This window comes from Eutrema salsugineum, unplaced genomic scaffold, assembly GCF_000478725.1.
Source record: "Eutrema salsugineum unplaced genomic scaffold, Eutsalg1_0 scaffold_28, whole genome shotgun sequence".
NCBI lineage: Eukaryota > Viridiplantae > Streptophyta > Magnoliopsida > Brassicales > Brassicaceae > Eutrema > Eutrema salsugineum.
Genome location: NW_006256770.1, coordinates 104,506 through 119,214, shown reverse-complemented (window position 1 = coordinate 119,214; position 14,709 = coordinate 104,506). Strand labels below are relative to the sequence as shown.

General features: G+C 32.7%; 1 protein-coding gene and 1 non-coding gene across 3 annotated transcripts; both read left to right on the top strand.

Moving 5' to 3' along the window:
- Positions 1–5,715: 5,715 nt before the first annotated feature.
- On the top strand, positions 5,716–8,591 carry LOC18015314 (AB hydrolase superfamily protein YfhM). Of its 2 annotated transcripts, XM_006397308.2 has the most exons (3): positions 5,716–6,209; positions 7,228–7,469; positions 8,233–8,591. In XM_006397308.2, exons 1-3 carry the CDS (start codon positions 5,742–5,744, stop codon positions 8,477–8,479), a joined length of 957 nt encoding a protein of 318 aa, XP_006397371.1. In that variant the 5' UTR covers positions 5,716–5,741; the 3' UTR covers positions 8,480–8,591. The 2 variants fall into 2 exon arrangements, with proteins under 2 accessions (XP_006397371.1, XP_024010566.1); XM_024154798.1 differs by lacking the exon at positions 7,228–7,469 and having other exon boundaries at positions 8,233–8,560.
- Positions 8,592–14,386: 5,795 nt separating this feature from the next.
- Positions 14,387–14,496, top strand: LOC112085964. The gene has a single exon (XR_002899216.1). It is a non-coding gene; the product is annotated as a small nucleolar RNA R71 (small nucleolar RNA).
- Positions 14,497–14,709: the final 213 nt, after the last annotated feature.

Sequence of the window (14,709 nt, the reverse complement as noted above, 5' to 3'; positions counted from 1 at the left end):
ATTTTTTCCCAAAGGCGTGCAATTAAAAATTTATCACCCGCTCGACATTTGCATAGCAATTTAATTATCTTTATGGTCTTATATAACATGCGCAAAATTAATTAGAGCCAATTAAATTACCGTTTAACAATTTTTTTGTTTGGGCAACACATTGATAGCGTTTACTAATAAACAAACGCTACATAAAAATCATGGCTAAATCAAACATAGCATAAACACTTTAAATGCTATCTTCTTCTGCTATGAATACTCAATATTTTTGTAGTATCAAGTATCAACATCATGGTCTCGCAAACAAGTCTCTCACATTTTTTTTTTCAACTAACTTTTCATTAAAACCCAACCACGCATAACAGAAGTACAATAACAAATGCCCAAATAAGCCCATTACATGCAAAACATCAAATATGGATAAACAAACTAAAGCCACACGTGTAGTGCAACGTGTAGCTTTGAAAGCAATCGACGTTTTTGTTCCCGACACAAGTTTCTTCACCAGAGAAGACCATCGCAAGCCAGCTAGGTTCTTCAAATCCTTTAATGAAACCTCGATTTTACCAATTTTTTTTTATTGTACCAATTTTTTTTTATAAATATTCACTGAAAAAAAGGATGAACTTGAAACTTGACCACCAGAGATTTGACCTCAGCCGATTAGAGATGAAATATTCTTCAGAGAACCATGAGAACACGAAGAAAACTCCAATTCTTCATACTTGCTCTAAGCCACCGTTTCATCTCGTTCTATTTGCCATGAAAGACCAAAGCTCAATACAATCCTCATAGGGAGAGCCACGATGGGAGAGCGAGGAATTATAATCACGTAGAAGGAGCAAGCATCTAGAAGACAAAGCACCGTCAAAACTCCCAGAAATTGATAGAACAGAAATCCCGCAGAAGGGGAAGACAAAAAAAAACAAACTTACAAAAAAAAAGAAATTCCAATAAAAGGAATTTATTAACCAAACATTATCGAGAGATAGAAAGATATAAACAAACAATGGATTTTTGTCTGAAAGGTTTGAGAGAGAGAAGGGAGAAAAACCATCGTCTTTTTGTAAATGTATACAAATCTCTCATATTTAACGATTTTTTTGTTGGTGCTTGTTTTGTGAGACCTCGTTCCCATTTCTCCTTCTGGGAATCAGACGGACCGGCTATAAAATCTATGAAATTCTGATTCGTTTTTTATCTAGATTGGTACCACTAAAAAAAAAACAAATATTGTTACAGAAAAATTATGACTAATTGTTATGTAACAATTTTATGATGATTTTTATATGAAAATATGACGAAATTTTTTAGTCATAAAAACGTTACTATTTCCGTCATAAAATTGTTACTAAATTGAAGGTAACAATTTTCTGTCACTATTCATATCTAATTGTTACAAAATATATAGTGACAAACAGGGCTGACTCGACCTCCCTTTGCGCCTAAAACCCAACTCCAAAATAATGCCTATCAATTTTAAAAAAAAAGAAAGCAAGTAAAAAAACAGGAAAAAAATATGCAGATGTAGAGCTCGAAATAGTATAAGCCACTGCACTAAAGGAAAATTTGTTAAAACTACTGTCCTTAAATTTATTATATAAATTTGCGTCCTTGCTTCATGGACTTTAGGTCAGGACCGGTCCTGGTCACAAATATCGTTACGAATTTGCGACCTCATATAATAACAAAATAATACGAATTTGTGACTAAAAATGTAAGTCACTCATAGTTATAAATATTTTGTAAGTACGACATTAGAATTAGTTACTGTATTAGTGATCTTTTTGTTTTGGTCATAGATAGTGATGTTGGTATTATTGTTTTGTGACAAAATAAAAATTAGTAAATTTAAAATAAAAAAGATAATACTTTAATTCTAGAAAACAAAATCCAAAAAAATTGTTACTTATGATTTTGTAATAATGTTTTGATGATTTTATATGAAACTATGATAAAATTATTAAGTCAGAAAAGCGTTATTCTTATAAATTAAAAATAAATAAGAGACTAGCTTTAATTCTTAAAAAAAACCCCAAAATACATAAGAACTAGAAAAGAGTAAATTACATAAAAATATACAAATTATTATTCATATTCGTTACATGTTTTTTTGTAATCAGTTTAAATATTTATTTTTTCTTAGCTATCACTACGATAACGAAGCATTTCTCTCTATATTTCTTATTTACAAATTTACATAGTTTGATAAAAAATACTTAAAATTTAATCTGATATTTATCGATATATAATATAAATTAAACGAAATTGTATTATAAAAAAAGTGAGCATTGATAGTATATTACGATAACTCAATTTCTGTAACTACTATTAAAGAGAGTATATTGGGTAACAATTTTTGCTTCAAGGATCAGACTGGTGATTTGTGTCTATGTCAGATAAATTTCAGGTTTTTCTTTAAATGAATTGATAATTGGTCTACAATAATGAACTTGTGCCCTCTCTGTTGATTACAGTTTTTTTTTTTTTTTTGTCGAAAATGTTAAGATTTCATACCAGCTTTTAAAATTTTACATAGTTGTGGAGAGACCACTTATTAGAAGAAGAAAAGAACAAGAGAACAGAGGAAACATATTAGAGAACAAGGAAGCTAAAATATAGCTCGAGCAAAGAAGGATAAGAGAGGCTCCTGGCTGGAAAAGAGAGGAGCCGATCCCTTATCATCCTGTCGACCGCCGCATGAATGACCAAGCCATGACAAGATTCCACGGAAAAAATCCAGGCGTTGCGCTCTTTCCAAATCGAGTACATAACCGTCTGGAACACTAGCTTTGCAATGACCTGAGTGCCTGCTTGTCCGGAGCTAGATCGGTGACCAATCCAGTCAGCGATGCCGTGAAGTCCTTGAGGAGGCCCGTGTAATCAATTGCTTACAGTTGATTACAGTTGATTATATTGAATCTGTCAGAGATAGTTTCAGTTGATTACATGTGTCCCTGTAAGAAATCTCATATCTGTTTTTTTATATAAAACATATCTCATTATCTCATCATTTATGTAAGTGGAGTTTAGAGAGAATCATCGTTCCCCCTAATTTTCTCTGTTCTCTCTCCTTGAGAAAAAAAGAAAGTTCAGCCGCCCTTGCTAGGGCCAACGTCCGGTGGCTCTCTTGCCCCGACGTTGTGCCTCTTTTGTTTTGTTTGTTCTTATGTTTAGGGTGTAGTTTCCTTTTGCGTAGATTTGAGGTTTACTGGGAAGAGGTGTTATCCTCTTGGTTTGGGAGGAAGTTGATTGTTGTTGGTTTGGAGAAGGCATCTTCAACAAGTCTTTCTCATTTGTCCTCCTCATTTGAAGAAGATTAGTTGGTTTATTGTTTGGCCGGTGTTCTGATTCAAGTCTTTTTATTTTTGATTAGTGGTGGCTTGGATTTTCTAAGTTTATGTTTTTAAAGGTTCTGCACTGTCGTTTTAGTGTCTTTGTTTCCCTTTTATAGGGCTTGTCTCCGGGAAATCTTGTTTTCCTCCGGCTATGTTTTCGGGGATATCAACTTTTTCCTCCGGCTATGTTTCCCTTGTTTGGGTTTTTGTTTCCCTTGTTTGGGTTTTTGTTTCCCTTGTTTGGGCGTTTGTAAAATCCAAAATTATCAATAAAAATTAGATGACAAAAAAAAAATGTTAGTGGAACTCTTGGAAAAAGTAAAGAGTTTTTTTTTTTTTTTTGATTGTGAAGGTGAATGATTCAGGTGAAAGCAGCAAGGTTGATGAGGCCTCGTTATCAGGGTACTATATATTCATGGTTTTTTTTTTTTTACTCGTGTTCGTTACTTTTATGAACGTTACTTGTCTGAACAATCTAAGTGGTGTCCTTGTCTTTACAAGGAAGGATAGTGGTGCTCTCAATTATTATATGGCGTCTTATGAAAGATTAAGATACTGGCATACTGCAACGATCTTTATTGGTGTCAATATCCATCCTGTTTTTTTATTCCCTATAATTCTCATGGAGATCTTTTACAGGACATCTCCTGGTCTATTATTTAGATTATGTGTTTTAGTAAAATGGCTTTTTATTTATGTGCTTCTGCTTCCGATTTTACACATTTGTAAAACATAACTTCACTAAGGAATAGGTGGTAACTTGTATTGATTGGATGGTCTCATCACATCATCTTAGCTAGGAAGTTAACTTCAAAAATGAAGATCAACGGAAATGAGCCAGGTCAGAAAAATCTACTATCTTATTCATTTAATTAACTGTAAACTTTGATATTAAATACTTGAACTAAAGAAAATTTTGTTGACAGTGGTTTATAATCCCAGCTCACCTGAGGTATACACAATATACAATGTGGATGTGATGTGATTCACAGGACTCTCACAAGTACCTCTTTCGTCTTAGTCATTTGTTACTTTTCTATGGACCTTACCGCATATTGTTTATAATTTCTTGATTCTTAAATGCATAAGTGAGCAGGATCGATGAAGAACTTAGCTTTCTCGATTATGTAGGTGTGATTAGACTTGGCCCTTGGTGATTAGCAAATCAGATTGTGAGACCGGATTTTCTAGTGTTTGGCATAGCGTAAGGCTCTATGGTCAGTTTGTATAGATGGAAAGTAGGCAAGTAGCTTTTGATGATCTCCTTTTGATTTTGATTTTTGTATGAACTTTCTTGTAGTTGAATTATTTATGTAAAATTACAATCATGTATCTTTTGATGATCTATGAAAATAATCCTATTTTAAAATAAATTCGCAATTTTAATTTTGTAACAATTTGTAACGAATTCAATAAAAAAATTCATAATACGAACCAATTTATAACGGATCACTCACATAAATATGGTAATAATTTGTGAAAAATATGTGACAATTTTTGTCACAATTAGTTGCGTTATTGTAACAGTATTTTTCGACACAAATTGTGTCGTTTTTGTAACTGTTTAAAAGTCGTCACAAAATGTTACGAATTGTTACTGTTCTTATTCATCATAACAATTTGTGACATTTTTGTGACGATAATGAGTTTGTGACGATTTTATTATGATGTTTTATAAATTGTTACATTTTCGTCACAATAGAAAATTTGTGACAAAATATATATATATATATATATTGTTACATAAAAAGTTGTAATAATAATCAATTTTTTATAATGTTATCTACTCTGAACGTTCCAACCGCCTTCTTTACCGATTCCAATGTCCTCTTTCTAGACTCGTGGGCCCAACGTCTTCTTTTCTAGGTCTATTGACTCACCACTATCTGACATTTAGCGCGTTAGTCTGGGAAGCTTGTAAAACTTATCTATTGTCCCTGCAATTACCATATGATTTTTTTTCCATGTTTTGTTCTTATTTACACAATATTGCAGATTACTTCCTGGTAAGTTATCCATTCTAAATTTTCTCTAGTTTTAAACATCTTTAACTCTTGAATTTTCTCAGAACGAATGTCCAAAAATATTATTGCATTTTAAGGATATATATATAGCTAAATAAATTTTCATAAGGTTCTCCGCATACACTAGAAATCAGAATGTTATATATTTTTTCTTAAAACGATTTGTTTGGTTAATTTTGTTGTTTTATTGTAAAAACCAAAAAAAGATAAAAAAACAAAAAAGCAAAGAAAGAGATAGGTATCGAAAACCTTCTAGAAAAGTGATCAAAAGTAGGATAATAAACTTTGTAATATGGCAACACGTGTATTTACGTCAAACGATTCACTGAAATATCCGTTTAATAAGTGAAAACTGGAAACCACACAAAGCAAAAAACAAACAAAAGAGATGGAGCACCGAAAGGTTAGAGGGAACGGCATAGACATCCACGTGGCTATCCAAGGTCCCTCCGATGGTCCAATAGTCCTGCTCCTCCATGGATTCCCTACGCTTTGGTACTCATGGCGCCACCAGATCCCCGGACTCGCCGCTCTTGGCTACCGCGCTGTCGCTCCTGACCTACGTGGTTACGGTGACTCCGACGCGCCTCCTGAGATCTCTTCTTACACTTGCTTCCACATAGTAGGTGACCTGATCGCCGTCATAACGGCGTTAACCGAGGAGAAAGTGTTTGTGGTTGGCCATGATTGGGGGGCTCTCATCGCTTGGTATCTTTGTCTTTTCCGACCTGATAAAGTCAAAGCTTTGGTCAACCTTTCAGTACCATTCTCTTTCCGTCCTACAAATCCTACCGTTAAACCTCTCGACGGTTTGCGTAAGTTCTACGGCGAAGATTTCTACATGTGCAGGTTTCAGGTTCGTTAATCATTCCCCTTTACTCAAGCTAGAAATAATTGGATGTTCAATCTTGAATTATTAGTTAAAATATATATTTTAATTTCCATTTGAAGGTGTACGAAAGTTTCACACAAACACAATTATAGAACTCCTTAACCGCACATTCAGTATTGAATTATTAGTTATAAAAATTGTCCAAAATAGCGTATTTTTAATTTTCTTTTGCAACTTAAAATTGTTCGAAGTCAGGTAGTTGAACAATTTCTTTTACTAATGCTTCTGCGTTATGAGGTTCAGATTTTATTTTCTAGAGAAGGCAATTTCTCCAAATTAATAGAGACAAATTTATAATAAAATTCGTTCAACAAAGTAGTGAAATGGATAACATGGTTCTTGTAGTAGTTCTTATAATTTGTATGGATGTTAAAAAATTAAAATTACTAGTTGAAATAGCTATTAATAGCACAAATTTAGTATTAATATAACTCAAAACCTTTTCCTAGTTGGGAAGACATAAAACCAAAATAAAAAATAGGAAACCAAACATAAGATTTAATTTTGTTTTTAATAATAAATTATTTCTACATAAAAATATTTGTCCTGTTTTTTTTTTAAATCATCATTATAAGAACAATTACAAGAACAATTTTACAACTGACCGTCAGTTTACCCATTTCAAAGAAAAAAACTACGCAGTTCAGAACCACAACGAAAAGTTTACACTAAGCCGAAAATTTTCTCATAAGGTCTCCATAATAGTCTGCAGAAATCGCATTTTTAAAAATCGAACCTCAGACCTTATAGTGTAGAATATTAAATTTGGTATGTTATGTTTAAAACCCAAAATTAATTCTTTTTGTTATTTTAGTGTATTTACCATTATGTAAACTTTTTAATTCAACCTCTTTCGAGTGTCTATTATTTAAATAGATAGCAAATCATATATCTTTTGCGTTTGTGTGTATGGTTGTTTAGATAGCTAGCTAGCTTATTACCTGAAGGAATATCATTTAAAGGTTTTATTGTGGTAATGTAGGAAGTTGGAGAAATAGAAGCGGAGATTTCAGAGGTTGGGATAGAGAGAGTAGTTAGGAGGATACTCACATATAGAATGCCTCGACCTCTTATACTGCCTAAAGATAAAAGTTTTTGGGGGTCGAAAGACGAAACGATCCCATTGCCGTCTTGGCTAAGGGAGGAAGATGTTGCTTACTATGTTAGAAAGTTTGAGGAGAAAGGCTTTACTGGTGGGGTCAATTTCTACCGTAATTTTGACCGGTAAATTCTCTGTTTTACTCTACTTCTTAGATAGTTGAATGTTAAGAACGCAACCTAGTACGATAAGGGTGGAGGCCAACTGCAAGTAATAGTACCCACAATATAAACTACTTGCTCATAAATGGTCTATATATATGCGGATTACTTGCCCCGTCTTATTGCTTTCTTGTCACAAGTTGCTAGTAAGTTATACTGGCATGTCACTTTCTAACTTAGTTCCCGTTCTTTACCCTTATAAAGTTCATTTATAATTAAATTTAGTAAAGTCTTTCAGTAAACCTATATAAGTAGCAGTTTAGTGTATACGGATTTCAGAACTACTTAACATTTTCCAATACAATAAGTAAAATATGTATATAAAATACTAAAACTAACTAAAATGAGTAACAGGACGTAAAAGAAGCCGGGTACTCTTGTTAGTTGACTTGTATTAGTAATATCTAAATCGTGTTACTTATTATTTGCCTTCACAACATTGAGTACTTATTTTTCATGGCGGGTAAGTAACGATACGGGACAAGAACCAAGTATTTATCTCCACCGCTACTAGTATGTGAGCAAGTTTGATGAATGATGAACATGAAAATTTGGCATAATTTTTTCTCTAAAAACGTGCATTATGCGGGTTTGAATCAGGGAGACTAAAATTATACAAATCACTTACTACATATCCTGGTCTGAAAAAGTTTTGTTCTTAGAAAATGTAATTTGTGTCTTTCATAAATGCAAACCCTTCTATAGACGTATTTTCCTCTGATGACAGGAACAATGAGATGTTGGGTCCATGGGTTGGCTGCAAGATACAAGTGCCTACAAAGTTCGTGATTGGGGACCAGGATCTTGTATACTATATGCCTGGTGTGAAGGAATATATACACGGTCCCAACTTTAAGGAAGACGTACCTTTGCTCGAAGAGCCTGTGGTCATGGAGGGAGTGGCTCACTTCATTAACCAAGAGAAGCCCCAAGAGATCCTACGGCTCATCGTCGATTTCATCTTCAAATTCTAGTTCTGATTTCCCTCAAGCCACCTTGTAAGTTGAATACAGATATCATAATAAGATAAAAAATGAGGATGCGTCCTTTCGTATGGCTATATAAATCTATATCTTCTATTATTATTTCTATTATTATTTGAGAAGGATAATTTAAAAATAATCTTTATGTCATATGTGATTTACAAGAGTATCATGAATGATGTATCATTATAAGAAAGCTTTTCAAAACACATATAAAAAATATTTACTTTACTAGAATAATTACATTATTTGTCATTAGCATTAATATATATAGCTAGAAATTAGTTTATATCAATTATCTATTTAATATTTAATATATATGGTTAGAAATTAGTTTATATCAATTATCTATTTAATATTTAACATTTAATTTGTAAAGATATTCTTTCTCTTTCTATTTTTTAACAACAAATTTATAAAAATTTAATACATAATATTTTTTAGATTACTAAACACTATATTTCTCTATATCATATTTTTTTTATCTTAATTTTGTTAAAAAGAAATTACATTATCAATTTAATAAAAAAATCTAATGTTTTCATATATATTATAATTAAATTTTTTTATTAAAATTAAAATGTCTTTGTCTGATGTTGTACCGGTTAGATAAAACGTATTAATCCAATTTAGTATATTCAAATGTGTAATTTTATTCATATAAAAGATACTATTAAAATTAATTATAAAACCAACAATTATCTAATATTTACGCAATTATACTACAAAATAAATATAATTATAATTATAATTTGTAATTATATAATCAGTACATAAATTTTCAATTATAAATATTAGTTAATATTTTTTAATTGTATTTGTATATAATATATTTGTATATTCAAAAAAAAAATTATGATTAATATTTATTCCATATAGGATGCTAGTAATCATCTAGTGTATAATTAAGTTGGATGTGTGCATGTCATGGGACATTATTCTGAGTTATAAGGTAATGTGATGCGTTACGTGAAGACAAAATTTTCCATCATAACTCGAATCGTACCCCGATATGGGCTATTTACTGGCATGCTGGTTTTACTGTTGCTTCTTTTTTACTACTTGATTATTTTTCAGCAAGACTCATAGATCTATTTTCAGCTATATAATAAACTTTAAAGTCTTTGAGTCATCGCCTAAGCATGGCAGAAATTACAAATAAAACATAATCTCATCATGAGACGCAACTTAAGAAACAAAATCTTTTCAGAATCTCTGTTTTGTAAAGTATATGATTTTTGGAATGGTATATGATTTTCATTTTTCTAAGGCAAGTATGACTTCGCCAAGTGACGACAGACTTTTGTTACTTGCCTACAGAAAAAAAAGTTAAAATTGTCAAAAAAACCAAATTTTTTTTGCCATATATATATATATATATAGTTCTCAAGTATTTTTTTTTGTCGTCAAAGTTTTCATTAACTTAGCCCAACATGGCTTAAAATAAAGGTACACATGATTACAAGTCCATCAAAAGCCCAGCAAACTAAACTTTGCTACAAATATGACACGTTAAAAGCTTCACTAAACACGTGTGAGCTTTTGAGAGTAGCTTTGTCCACGTGGCGTCAGTAGAAAGAGAAAATGATGTCATCACTGAAACCTATCGCTGGTGACCGTTGTAGTTGCCGGCGAAACTCATCCGTCCACCATGGCCACTAAGCTGTTAACACCAAGATGTGTACCTTCGCTTCATACCCTCCTTACTGATCCATAATCAGAAATTCTTCTTCTCCACAAAGCCACTACCATTCATCAAGTCTCATGACCTGTCTCCTTCTGCTTTGAAAAAGCGTCTTTATAGGGGACTTTAGAGAGGTAATACTCTCGGTCAAAATGAGTAGATAAATCAAAAGATGAAGAAGACGAATTATAATTGAAGCACCACCAGATTTAGGAAAGTAAAAGCTTCCTTTTGCTCTATCGCCAGATGAATTGAGCGTTTCAACCTTTGAATATCCAGAGTTCAATTCTTCTACTTTTAGAGAACCTTTGCTCCACTAAGGATTAGCAAAGAAATTTATTCTTTTGCATGAGAAGATTAATCAGATACTGATGAAAGGAGAAAACGCACATAACAGTTTGGAATTTTTCCATTCAGAACAAGCAAAAGTAGAAGAAACAAAGAAAAAGAAATCCGTTAAACGGAAGATAACAGATCCGACTAATAGAAAATATAAACAAACAAAAAACATCTACTTTAGTCGGAATTATTTAATCCGATTAAGATCGGAAGAAAACTTGGGCTCTCTCTCTCTGAAAGATTTTTAAGAGAGAAGAGAGAGAGAGCTCTCTAGTTTTCAAGTATATATGTGTTTTATTTTGATTTGAATAATAAAAAAAAAGTAATATTTGTGTTGATAGATGAGAAAGATAAAAGAGGTGAGAGACTCAAAGCATCTAATATATAAAAGAAACAAGGGAGGTTCTCTAGTGGTGACACATCAATCCTTTTTATTGGTTAATTTTTTTTTATTTTACAAGTCATCATTAAATAAAAAAAAATATACATCTAATTTAGTTTACCTTATTTAACTTTTTTAAAAAAATTTCGCTGTTCATTTCTCGAACTTAGGTATTGTTATAAAATCTTAAAATTTTTTGCTCTCTTCTTAAGACAAATCTCTTCTTAGTACAAGATTTTAATGTATATAATTTTCAAATAAATATTGAAAACAGAGAAAATAAAAAAACTATTATTTTATAATTTCGTAAGAGTTCATTACTTAATCCTGGATGATTAGAAGTTTAGAATCATTAATTCATAGTGAAGAGATGTTACAATAAACACACCATGAAGCTTTGATACTGACGTAATACGAAGATAAGAAGATGGAGGGAAGGAGGGGGAGGGCGAGTGGGAGTGGGAGAAGGAGATGACTGTGGAGACTGATCCGAGAACATATGTTTTGCTCTGAAAGTATCTCCCATTCATCATGCCTGTTTAACAAAAGAATAACAAAGAACACAACTCAGAAGAAAATCGGGGAAAGAGGACCAAAGGTTTTATTGGAAGACTTAATATCTTACATTACTGTTTAAATACAGCCTTCCCAAAAATTATATCTTGGAAACCTCTAATCTCTATTTTTTACTTTTTCAAAAGTTTTGTTGGAGTTTTTATCTTCAGTAATTATATACCATTAGTGATTTTTGGTTGATCTTATCAATTTTCAATTCGGCAAGATTATCAGAAGGTAAATAGCTTCAACATTCTGAATACTATAAATTTATACATAAAATTTCAATAGTGTTTTGTGGAGAAATCATAAGCTTTTGGATGCATAGTAACTTAATGTTGGAATTACGTCTCTGAAGATTGTTCAAGGGATTATTAGCAAGCTTGAATCACAAGGGATTATTAGCAAGCTTGAATCACAAGGGACATAAAGGAGTCACTTTGAGTGTTTCATCATTGCTGTGAACTTTGGTAGGTTGAGACCTATGTTGAATATCATAACAATTAATGATGATAAAACTCATATCCAGATTTCTAAACAACTAAATTGTTATGTATGAATGATTTTTTGGATGACGCCTTTCATCATTCTAAATATTTTTACAATTTTTATTCTCTTTCTCTCTCTGTCATTGATAATTATAGAGGCATCACTACAAAAAATCATATTAGAATAGTGAAAAAAACATAATATTTATAACTCATGCATTCAAGCAGATTCTCTCAGGATATGACAGTGCTAATAAGTTTAAAACAAATGGTAATGAGAAAGAAGAGAGCAGTTTGTAATGAGAAAGAAGAGAGCAGTTTGTATTTTTAAAAAAATACACATATAAGCACATAAATAAAAAATTAGTTCATAGTTGGGGTTTTGTGGGTTTCTTTTGTGATTAGATAGTTGGTTTTCCATTGATAGTTGTGGTTTGATAGTTGGGTTAATGTAGAGTTTGCAATTCCATAATTGGATATTAAAAGTATGTAAATGGTGGAAACTATTTTGCGTAATGGTTGATTAAGAGTTCATTAATGCTTACTGATAATAATTTTCATGAATCACCACTCTAGAGACTGGATAAGACTTGGAAAAAACTTGCAAGTAACAAGTTATTTCAAGGATTGTAGAAGTGAAAGGTCACACAATGGCTGTAGAATTACTTTGATATACCAATTGATTCTCTCAGGATATGACACACCAAAGAGAAATTGACACATTTGATGAATATTACACACCAATAAAAAAAAGAGGAGAGAATTCCATTAAGTTGGTGAATATTATGTTGGTGAACCACATTAATTATGTGTCTTTGCTTTACGTTCGTAGCTTAATTTTTTCGCATCAGTTACAACAAACTGGTATCAGAGCTCCTGATTCTGGGAGTTTACGCGTCTGATGAGAAGATGTTTGAAATAAACGTGAAGATCGACTAATTCACAGGGAGAAACAGTTTCAGTGTCTAGCAAATCAAGGTACAAGCGTTTCTAAAGCGACAAGGCTTGTGGACGCCATTAGTTAAAAATAACAAGGGTGACATTGTTGAGATGGCGAGTCTGGAAGAGAAGGCACTGATGTGCTCAGGTTTTAACTATAGTTTTCTGCAAGCGCACAGATGTACGTTGTAGTACTTATGGGTCGATCCACTGAAAACCAAATAACTGCAGTACGAATTTACTTGCAATGAGAATTGAGCTAAGATGAAAATATGGATGTTTGTTTGGGAGTTGTGAATAGTGACGAAAATAACAATTAATAAACTTAAAAACAAGTAAATAATGAGATCAAATCAATACGAGAAGGTGTTGGGCGTTAGGGAATTCGCCGAAAACCCTAGACTAGCTAACAAGATAATGAAACATAGAGTTTTTCTATAGATATGTTCTTGAAATCAAACCAAGACTAACCTACTCACGTAGTATTAATCACAAATTCATCCACTCAGATTTACTAAGTGTCTAGAGAATTTAGTTTGATAACTTCACAAAGCGCTTTAGATCGACTCATGCCGTTTAAAAGAATTTGTTCATCTAAATAAGGTTAGTCGATTCGACGACACTTTCTGTGAGTAAATCAACCTAATCGCAGTAGCTGGATGATCGATCCAAGCCACATACAAGAAACACAAATTTGGACAAAGAACTCTAAAGATAAACCCTAATCTAACAAATTAGAAATCAATCCGTGATTTCTTTTTGAAAAATCCCTTTAAACCCAACAAATGAATTACTCAATCATAGCGTATAAGAACATCACAAAGAATTGTAGTTTGCTGGAAATTAAATAAGAGAAAGGTAAAGAACAAAGAACGCGGATGAAAGTTGAGATCGATGACGGCTCCTTTCGGCTACTCCCTCTTCTCCCAAAGACGACAACTTCGAAGGTGTGCGGCTCTTCTCTTTGCTCTCTCCATGGCTTGGTCATTAGAATGACCTAAAACGAGTATATGGCCTTTTAATTCGTCGGAAACGTCGAAGGTTTGAAGAATAAGTGGTAGGCTTAACTTGGGCTTGAATTAGGTCATATTGGACATGAATGACGTCTGGCCGCGGTGGCGGTGGTCCTGGCCGTGGAGAATCATGGTCTGGACGCGGTCAGGGTTTATGATATTATTCGAGACTACATTTTCTGTCTTTAGTGAATCAAGAATATCTGAAGATCTAATTGTTAGATTGTCTCAAAACCAATTGCATTAAAAAGCTGGTTGTCACCTATATGTTGTCTCAAATTTCAGGGATGATCAGACTTATGATCTTTAGAAGTCGAACGTGATGTTCTTTCTTGATCAGGATAATTGTTTTTGCTGCCTGCGGCAAGGTTATTAATCAAGACGTAAGCTTCTTCCACAGTCCTTGTCATGAAGTTCCCATCGCTTGCCACATTTACAGGTGACTTGGAGTTCCATTCAAGACCTTCATAGAAGGTGTTCAAGATGCATGTATTTGTAAAACCGTGGTGAAGACATTCTCTTATGTACCCTTTATAGTGATTCCAAGCTTCATGAAAAAGTTCACTTTCTTTTTGTTGGAACCTATAAATTTGGTCTCTAAAGAGATCTAGGACTCACGCCGTCTAAGAGAATTTGTTCATCTAAATAAGGTTAGTCGATTCGACAACACTTTCAGTGAGTAAATCAACCTAATCGCGGTAGCTGGATGGTCGATCCAAGCCACATACATGAAACACAAATTCAGACGAAGAACTCTAAGGATAAACCCTAATCTAACAAATTAGAAATCAATCCGTGAATTCTCTTTGAAAAATCCCTTA

Bases quoted from the DNA above. Each gene is read 5' to 3' on its own strand.
- LOC18015314 (XM_006397308.2), top strand. From the start codon at position 5,742: ATGGAGCACCGAAAGGTTAGAGGGAACGGCATAGACATCCACGTGGCT. The intron at 6,210-7,227 runs GTTCGTTAATCA...GTGGTAATGTAG, and splicing joins TCTACATGTGCAGGTTTCAG to GAAGTTGGAGAAATAGAAGC. The intron at 7,470-8,232 runs GTAAATTCTCTG...CTCTGATGACAG, and splicing joins TTCTACCGTAATTTTGACCG to GAACAATGAGATGTTGGGTC.